Source organism: Oryctolagus cuniculus, chromosome 1 (genome assembly GCF_051225735.1).
Source record: "Oryctolagus cuniculus isolate XC-2025 breed Fujian yellow rabbit chromosome 1, ASM5122573v1, whole genome shotgun sequence".
In the NCBI taxonomy this organism is placed as follows: Eukaryota; Metazoa; Chordata; class Mammalia; order Lagomorpha; family Leporidae; genus Oryctolagus; species Oryctolagus cuniculus.
Genome location: NC_142867.1, coordinates 167,225,074 through 167,235,145, shown reverse-complemented (window position 1 = coordinate 167,235,145; position 10,072 = coordinate 167,225,074). Strand labels below are relative to the sequence as shown.

General features: G+C 44.4%; 1 protein-coding gene across 1 annotated transcript in view; it reads right to left on the bottom strand.

Moving 5' to 3' along the window:
- Window positions 1-7,582: 7,582 nt before the first annotated feature.
- Window positions 7,583-10,072, bottom strand: part of SLC1A1 (solute carrier family 1 member 1) — an 83,948-nt gene continuing 81,458 nt past the window's right edge. Inside the window, 1 exon segment of the mRNA NM_001082249.1 lies at window positions 7,583-9,506. Coding sequence (NP_001075718.1) covers window positions 9,260-9,506 — 247 coding nt within the window. The 3' untranslated portion in view covers window positions 7,583-9,259.

Genomic DNA, 10,072 nt, shown 5'->3' with positions numbered 1-10,072 from the left:
GACTCTGAGAAAGCCATTGAAGTCGGGAAATTAGGGTCACAGAAGCTGAACTGGGTGGGAGGGTCATGGGGAAGAGAAGGGCTGATTAAACATGGGGAGTGGGACGAAATCAGGAGGTAATTTACCTTAATGGGACTTTAAAACCCACAGGTGTGTGGGTCGGTGGGTTGAGGGGCTACCTTCTCTAAGGGAGAAGCAGTGAAGTTGCCTGTGCTGAGTTGCAAAGTGAAGGTGAGCTATGTAACTACCAGGAATGGAGTGTTGAGTAAGGGAATAACTGCTCTGCAGATCGGAGCACAGAGTCCTTCACACTGTAGAGCCATATTCTTCTGGACGTGTGGTAAGATGAACTCAAGGACTGAGAGAACAATATGGGATGCCAAGGAGAATCTTTATGGGGAGGGATTTTTTTAGGGTCTCCTTTGGGCAGGGAAAATAGAGTAGGAAACACTGACATTTACTAGGGGATGGGGTGCTGCGAGGGAAGTTGGATGTTCCAGACACAATGGAGGCCTTGTCTTAGATTTAATGTAATGTGTGCATGTGTTGGTGTGTATGTGTCATCCTTCTGAATCTGGTTCTTATTGTGAAGGCCTCTTTTTGTGACTATAATTTAAAAGACAAAATACAAGTCGCAGAGAAAATGCAGAAATGCACCTTGTCTAACTATTTGCATCTGAATGGCAGCTTGGGCAACCGGCTTCCCACAGGGGCATCACTGTTGACTCAGGGGCTCCCCTCTGAGACCCAGAGCAGAAGGTTCTGAATGAATGAACTTCCCTCCATGGGCCTTTTGGAGTTAACAGGAAGAAATTATGATCCTAGGTTGCAAGGGAAAGAATGATTTTGAAAATATAGTAGTACCTGTTTAGGAAAGACTGTAGAAGAAATCTATGAGGCTGATTTTGATTACATTCAGTTTTAAAAGATGGTAGAGGCCAGCGCCATGGCTCACTAGGCTAATCCTCTGCCTTGCGGCGCCGGTACACCGGGTTCTAGTCCCTGTCAGGGCGCCGGATTCTGTCCCGGTTACCCCTCTTCCAGGCCAGCTCTCTGCTATGGCCAGGGAGTGCAGTGGAGGATGGCCCAGGTGCTTGGGCCCTGCACCCCATGGGAGACCAGGATAAGTACCTGGCTCCCGCCATCGGATCAATGCAGTGCACCGGCCGCAGCGCGCTGGCCGCGGCGGCCATTGGAGGGTGAACCAACGGCAAAGGAAGACCTTTTTCTCTGTCTCTCTCTCTCACTGTCCACTCTGCCTGTCAAAATAAATAAATAAATAAATAAAAAAAGCAAAAAGATGGTAGAAAGGTTAATGGAGAATGCCCAATAGAAGTTGGAAATGAGGATCTGAAATTTGACTAGGCAAGTGAAACCTCGGGTTGTGGATAAACACTTTTGGGAATCATCTGCATAGACGTGGTAATTAAAGTCACAAGAATGAAGGCTGGCATTGTGGTGCAGCTTCCTCCAGGTCTCCCACGTGTGTGCAGGGGCCCAAGGACTTGGACCATTTTCCACTGCTTTCCCAAGCCATAGCAGAGAGCTGGATTAGAAGAGGAGCAGCTGGGACTAGAACCGGCACCCATATGGGATGCTGGTGCTTCAGGCAGAGGATTAACCTACTGTGCCACGGTGCCGCCCCCATTCCACAAATATTTGAGGGGCCCCATGTGACTGACACAGGCAGAGATGAGACCCACAGTAGAGGAGCAGGAGGAAGAGGAGGTTACAAAGGTAATGGAAGAGAGTAGCAGGAAATTTTGGGACAAAGCAGAACCTGGGAATGCCTTGAAAGCTGAGGAAAGAAAACTTGGAGGAGTACAAGCTAATTAATTGTGATGGATATTTGCAGAAGGGTAAACACTGATGGCTGAGAACATGCCTTTTGGATTTGACAAGCAGAACTTACATTACCTTGGAGTTTCAGAATAGCTGTGGATGTGGAAGCCAGACTGTAGGGGATTAAGGCATTAAAGAATAGGGAGGAAAGACAAGAAGAGAGGGAAGACCAAGAAGCAGCTCCAAAAATTTGTTGAGAGAAGAGGAGAAACAGGGTTCCGGTTTTCATTCTGACACCTTCTGGTTTGGGAACAGAAAGGGCTTCTTAGGAGAACTGGATTTTGAAGGAAAGATTTAAAGGTGACACGAGGAGGGATATAGTGATATTCACTGCAAAGAAGGGGAGATGGGCAGCTCGATGATGGGGCAATCATGTAGACACATTTTACATTACTGTTTGCTAGAATGGGAAAGCAGGAAGAGGGGAGCTTCAGGGAGTAAACTGGTTGTAGCAAATGAAAGGTGGTCAGAGAGGAACAGGTTTAAACAGGTGAGGATCAGATACTACCGTGCATTGCCTTTTACTTTTTAGGCATTTTGGAGGCACCATGTCTCTTGCTAGGAAAAGACTTTGGAATCTGTTTGAGTCCTAGTTTTGTGAATGTGGGCAAGTTACTTAACCTGGCAAGGCCAGTTTCCTCATTTGGAAGAAAGAGGGTTTTATGATTTGCCTAACTAGGAGTAACTAGGGGTAACTAACTAGGAGACAAAATAAGTGATGCTGTGCATGTAAAATACTTAGTGTAGTGCAGCAAGTAGCATGCAATGTTAGCAATGACTCTTTTTATCTTAAACCACCTTTGGAGGATCGATTGGCATACAAAAAGCTGTACATCTCCAAGTAGACAACTTGATGAGTGTAGAGATAGAGATGTATACCTGTGGGGCTGTCACTGAAGTCTATGCTTAAAACTCTTCCACCGTCTCCAGACGTTTCATTTAACCTTCGTTTTTTTTTTCTCTTAGCAAAAATATAAATATAAAATACATTGTTGACTGTAGGCTCGGTGTTGTACAGTAGATTTCTATAGTGATACTTATTTGCCTCTAAAGTTTTAGACTACCTCCAACTTGAGTTAGAATCACTATTTTATGGATCAGCATTGCATCATAGCAGGTTAAACTGTCACTTGGGACACCTGTATCCCATATTGGAGTGTTGGTTTGAGTCCCAGTCACTCCGCTTCTGATCCAGCTTTCTCCTAATGCACCTGGGAAACAGCAGAAGATGGCTCAAATACTCTGATCCCTGTCAACCTATGTGGGAGGCCAGGATGGAGCTCCAGGCTCCTGGCTTCAACTTGTCTCAGCCCTGGCTGTTGGAGGTATTTGGGAAGTGAATCAGCCATTGGAAGATCTGTCACTCTGCCTTTCAAATAAATAAATAAGTCTTTTTAAAAAGAGAGTTAGTGTTCTAGCACCTGTGGCTCTCTCTGCCTTACTGTGCCTGGTGATATCATTGACCCTGAAGCCAAATTTTGCTGTGCACCTATTTATTCTGTGATCTTGGGTAAGTTGCATCACCTTTTTTTGTACAGTCCTTCTTCTATAGGGAGAAGATAATGGTACCCATTTCATGAGAATAAATGAGTTAAAATTTAAGTGCTACAAAAAGTGCCTACCACCTAATCAATGCCACATAGATAAAAATGATTTTCCTCTGTGTTGTTGCTGTTTCCCTTTTGGAATTGTGGCGCCCACCCGCTGCCACACTCAGCTTGGCAGGGAGCTCACTCTCCCCTCGATGCCTGCAGCTGTTACATGTTAGAGTGCCATCTTGGAAGAAGTCAGACCTTTATTTGTCTTACATATCATCTCTATAAAAGGTAATGATGCCCAGCAGTTGGGTGGGTGGTTATGTGACTGGAATGAACTAGCAGCAAAATTTTCCTTAGTGGCAGGGAAGAAAACTAAGTATCCTTGTGGCCCGAGGGTCTTGTTTGCATGTCGAATTTTTCTGTCAACTGCAGGTCGCACATTCTTCCAACTTACTGGGCCCCTCCTGACTGAGCAAAGAACCTTGAGTTTATGTGTGACTAATGTAAAGTTGACACATTATTGACTTTCTTATCCTTTCTGAATCAGGAAATGGAAGATTAATTCTGAAGTCAATTGGGCGTATTGGGAAGACGGAAGTGAGTGTTGGGGAAGGATGTTACCTCTGTGTTACCTCTGTGGCTAACTGGCACTGCTTTTATTTATAACAGGAGTTTGCACACTAGCACTTCTCTGACACCTGTCAGACCCACCTAGTTTCCTGAAAATCTAGCTGTGCTGTTACCCTGAGTTACTTTAGGAGCTCTGCGCCACCCCCCACCCCCCCAACCCCCCACCCCCCGGCAATCCACTTACTGAGTCCTCAACTCAGACACACCTTTTGTTGGCCTTTTGTTTTTTCTTGCCAGGCTAGGTTGATAACCTTAGACACACCACACATGGGTTCTTAAAATGAACGTTAGGTTTGAATGCTTGGAGGAGGATCAAAGTCCTATTTAAAATGTCATGTTTTCATTTGTGAAGGCATGCCCATAACAGACTGGTGCCTTTGTTCTAGCAGCTGTTCTCCTGGGATGCCTCAATTCCATTTCAGTCTGTCTTACCTTCCACAGAGCTGTGTGACAAGGTAGCACCAGTCCTGGGTACCAGCAGATCTCATGCCTTCCCCTGGCAGCCAGATCCTTGACTCTGATGACTTGTGCGGATGACACATCCCTGCTGTGTAGTCTCAAATGACCTGATGTAGAAGAGGAGAGGGCCACCTGCTAAGTTTATGGCTTTCTCCAGTCTTTTCAGGAAAAGGCAACTTCTTGGAAGGAAAATGGAGGTTGGCATCCACACACCACTGCTCAGAACTATCGGCTGAGACTGTGTTTGAGTTCCCAGGTCCTGGTGCTGCCCTCACTAGAAGACTTCTAGAAACCAGCAGAGTGTCTCTGGAAGGGGCCACAGCTTTTCTTTTCCATATACCCCAACCAGAGTAATGAAGTAGGGGTTTACCTCTAAGTCCAAGCAGACCAGATACAGATTTGTAGATGAAACCAGAAGTGTCTCCCTCCATCATTCTAGAGGGATGCCCTTGAAATCACACATGGCATTGGGGTAAGGCCAAAGCCAGAAGTAGAAAGGTAATCCAGGTCTCCCAAGTTGGTGGCAAGAACCCAGTGATATGAGTGAGCTATCCCTGATGTTTCCCCATGTCTGCATTGGCAGCAAGCTGATGTCAGGAGCCAGAGCTGAGAACTGATCCCAGGGGATGGGGAATGCAAGAGTCTTAATCACTAGGCTAACAGCACATTATGTGCTTGAGTTTTGTGGCACTGTATAGCCTAGGCTGTTGATGAATGTCCCCAGTCAACTCTACTCCTGATAATAATTTCACACACTTAGGTGCAGGCACCCAGTTCCCTATGTACTGATCAATATATTGCTTCCAAGTCCCACTTACTAAGCCCTCCTTGTTTTTAGTACATGTGAGGGAGGCACATTTCCCACCGCAAGGTGTATTAAAAAGCACCAGGTGGGGCCGGGGGTAAAGTCTGCTTCCTGCAGCAGAGGAGGACAGTTTCTGAGGATTCCTGACATTTATAGACTTATTGCAAGCGTGAACTTCATGCTGTACCCCCATTTTCTGGGCACCTGAAGAGGTGTTGCGTGAACGTGCATCTCAGCCTCATGAAGGCAGCTTGAGCATCTCAAACCCTGTGAACACCTGTTTCATTCCCATGTGGTACTTTACAGGAGAGAATATGAAGTACTTCAGAAAGTTCATGGAAAATGGAATTGTAAGGTTTTTTTTTATTGCAGAAAAATTTTAAAAACCATGCATAGTTTTTTCATGTTAATTTTTCATGAGCTATTGAAGATGGCTCATATTCTGTTTTATACTCCTTAAAGTGTCATTTTCCCAGAGGGATTCCCCTTTTTCACTAGGTGGGATAGAATATCTTCTGTTGACCCAGCTAATACCGACTCCCTAATTGCTGGTGACGTGGGTCCTGAACCACTGGAGTAGCCACTGCAGTCACCCACGTCAAAGCTTCCCCCTCATCCACCCAACCCTGGGGCAGGGAGGAGTGGGGCACTAAGGCTTATTAAGCATACTATGTGATAGGGTCTCTGCTAAGTGCATCAGACATGTATTCTCATTTGATACTTAAAAGCAAGCTCAGGAGGTGGGAGTTACCTCACTTCATGGAAGAGAAAACCAAGGCTTAGACTGTGGATCCTGTATTGGCAAGGATCACAAAGGTGAGAGGAAATCAGAGCTGTGCGCCACGGTCTCTTATTGGGCAGTTAGAGAATACAGGATATCAATCCTGTTGCTTAGACTCTTCTAGCATCCTGTCAGGCATCTGCAGGACCATTTCCTCTCTCCTGCTCCTGAACAGTAGACCCTTAAAATCTGCAAAGCCACACTGCTGGTGAGCCACTGCCTGATAAGCCAGACCCATAATCCAAGGTACTCTAAGAACAGGGATGTATACCCAGTTTGCTTACAATTTTTTGAAAAAAAAAAAATCATTTGCCAGCGATAACATCATTCCTCTATGCATTAAGTATACTTTAGGCAAAATCAAAATCACATGGAGGGGTGGCATTGTGGCTCAACAGGTTAAAGCTGCAGCCTATAGCAATAGCACCCCATATGAGTGCCAGTTTGAGTCCTGACTGCTCCACTGCTGATCTAGCTCCCTGCTAGTGCACCTGGAAAGCAGCAGCAGATGGCCCAAGTCCTTGGGTCCCTGCACCCATGCAGGAGACTTGGAAGAAGCCCCTAGCTTTGGCCTGGCCCAGCCTGGCTGTTGTGGCCATCTGGGGAGTAAATCAGTGAATGGAAGAGCTCTCTGTCTCGCCTTCTCTAACTCTGCCTCTCAAATAAAAACAACACACACAAACACACACACACACACACACACACACATTCATAATCACATGGAAGCCCAGGTGCACCAACTTTCCCAAACAAACCTCTTTCCAGGGGGTTGTGTTCTGGAGTATTTCTTCCATGATGCAAACAAAGGGAAACTATTCTGTATTCTTTTGGCCATGGAGCAATCAGTATTTTTATGAGATTCTAGCCTCTGAAAGCTGGCCACAGGAAGTTGTCCATTCTTTGATGTCCACCCAGCCCTGCAGAGTGCCATCATGACTCAGGTTTTCTGGGCAGGTCTGTGCCTGCCTTTGAAAGAACACCCAATACAGCTGTCAGTGGTTTGCAGTCATATCTGAGGGCAGGATTGGTCTTTCAATGAAACCAAGCCACCCTGATGTAGAGATACAATTATCTTATTATAGTACTTTCTAAGAAGATTCTACTTTCATCTTGGTCATCATATACACACAACTGTTCATAATGGCACTGCATGTCAGCTGTCACTGCACTGATTAACATAAAAAATCAAGTTAGTTTTCCTCAAGCCCTGCTTTTCCATTCTTGGGATATGAAGTTTTGAAAACAGTCCGTGTATAATCCAATCCAACTGACCACATCTCTGCTTTTTCACACCCATCCAAGAAAATAATAATTAAAAAAAGTAAAAAGAAAAAGTGGAGGAGAAAGAATGGGGGAAATGTTTATTGAGACTGAGATGGAGTGCTGCTCTCTGATGAGTTAAGAGCAGTGTCAAGACCCCAAAACAAGGGATGTTTCATGAACTGTGCCAACTGCAGTGCCACAACCTGGAGAAACCCAATAAGGAGGAAGAACCACTCAGTTCAACACAAATGATTGACTCAACTTCATTTACAGCTCTATTTATTTCCTATAACAATACCAATAATTCCATTTTAAAATTCACATTGAACCACTGGTTACTATGATGATTACATGACGGTTCGGTATCAGTCTCATAGTTTCAGCTGCAGATGGTCAATACTGAGTATTTACTTCCCTGCTTTCTTTGGCACAATTTCTGGCTTAATTTTAAAAGCACATGTTTGAGCTGGCTACATAAGACTGCATTACTGTTTTGGATGCCAGTGTAAGTACATGTTAAGCATTATTTACAAGATGAGAACTGAAGCACAGACTTTTATCAGTTATCTTCATAAATTAGCAGGAGGATGACAAGCAAAGGATTTTAATGAACAGGGCCAAGATTAACAGTGAAGCCATCGTTAGAGGAGGAGACAAGCGTTGCAGAATGGAAGACTCACTCCTCACCTGCTGGCACCAGCGTCTCAGGTCCCGTGGTTTACTCTGCAAGAACCCAGGGTTGACACAGCTCTTTTTCTGCAGTGTGGCTTGTTCAAACCGTGGATTCTATATTCAAATGCAACGTAGCTGGTCATCTGCCACTGTTGTTTGGGTGCTGATGGATACAAAAGTGCAAGGCCAGCAAAATGTTTCTCTACCTGGCATGAGTCCACACAGGAGAAGGAGGCCTTCTAATTAGATAAAAGCACGTCCAGCCTTTCATGAGTGGCACCTTTGTGTGCAGTCTTATGTACAGCTGATATGGGTTCACTCCAGGCAGCACCAATCTGGGAGATGTAAGTGAATGGCCAGCCTGGACTGTCACCACAATACATCTCTGCTTGGGGCTGATACACAGACCTTAAGTGATCCGACAACATGATTTCTCTAATTCTGATAAAAAGGAAAAGAGTTCTGATAAGCCCCACAGCAGATCTGGGTTGGAATTGTAATAACTATTCAAGTACAAGGACAGCTCTTTATTTCACATTGACAGTTCAATTCTGATCTCTGGCGAATTATATGAAAATAATAAATATATACATACACATACATACATATATATATATATATAGCTCTATAGTGAACACTGGGTTAACAGTTATCAGCATCCCAATACAGTACATTAGTAAAAGAACTCGTCTCCTTCCCTCCCCAAAGCCTATACCCATCTTAAGACTGTTATTGAGGAACTGTGCTGGTTTGTTTTCTTTCAAAGCAATTTCTTTGAAATTGGCTAGAAAGGAGTTCAGTATGGACAATTTGGCACATTAGTGGGGAAGGTTAGATGAAGAATAATCTATAAAAAAGTGAGGTCAAAGGAAATCCATGCCAATAGAAAGCCTGAGTAAAAATTTGTAACCAATGACAGAATTATTTTTTAAAAAATACTAGTCTGTACATGAGAAAGCAATTTCTCTTCCATACCCATTATCTAATTCCAAGTTAGTTTGCATACTTCTAAACTTTGGCCTATGGAATTTTAAAAAATTCAGATAATACAACTTTCAAGAATTTCCTTTCATGTTACCCCACCCTGCCCCAAATCCCAAAACCCAGAGAGCAAAGGCTCAGAATTTGAATATAGAAAATAATCTGGAGGTCTGTATATCAAATTAAATGTACAGTGGCCATTTGCATTTTCCTTAATTAATGTTTGCATTTGCTAAGAGATGACTCTCATGGAAGGTCCTTCATGACAGTCCTGTGAAGCCAGTGCCTCTAGAACTGTGAGGTCTGGGTGAAAGAGATTGTGTCAGACTTGTCTACTGCAAATCCTCCGTTGATGTAGGACTTCTTGGTGTCTGAGTCTTCGTTGTCGAGGGTTGCAGATTCCAAGGCAAAAGGGTTCACGATGTTGACTTCAGATGAAACATCCATCTGCTCCAACTCCTTCTTGGAGAGCTTTTCCACAATGCCGGTTCCAAAAGCATCACCAAGGACGTTGACCACAGTCCTGAACCGGTCCCTGAGGAAGAGACAGCAGGAGTCAGGAGGCTCAGGTTTCATTTTTCTCCACCATTGGGTAGACAAAAGGATATGATGTGTTTAGATTTAAGTGAATGTTGTCCTCATGGACAAGTGACCAGAGGCGCCCCACAGGCCTAGGGCAGGAGGTGGTTCATAGAGGTGCAGAATTAGCAAATAGGCTTTACTGGGGCTGAACTCCCAGTAAGTAGTAACAACTCCCCTAAGTCCCCCTGGATTCTCTCCCCTCCTCACAAAGAAATAAGAGTCTTCACAGATATTGAACGGAGTTCAGAATTCAGTTAAGTCTTTTGCCCTAACCCCTGTCTTGTGGGTTCTCCAAATTCAATGTAATTGACACTGTGGGCTCCCTTTTGGCTAGGTGAGAGAAATTGGCTATTCTGCCTGTGTTGTATTGCCAAACTGTGTGTGTACTTGTGTGGTCATCCCTGGTGTACTTGTTTCTTTACCAATCTAGGCCACTGTGCTTAACAGCAAGCCAATGGGGATATGGTAGAGTCCAGAGTAAGAAAACAGGTCAGCCTAGGAACTAATTTCTCCTTGAGG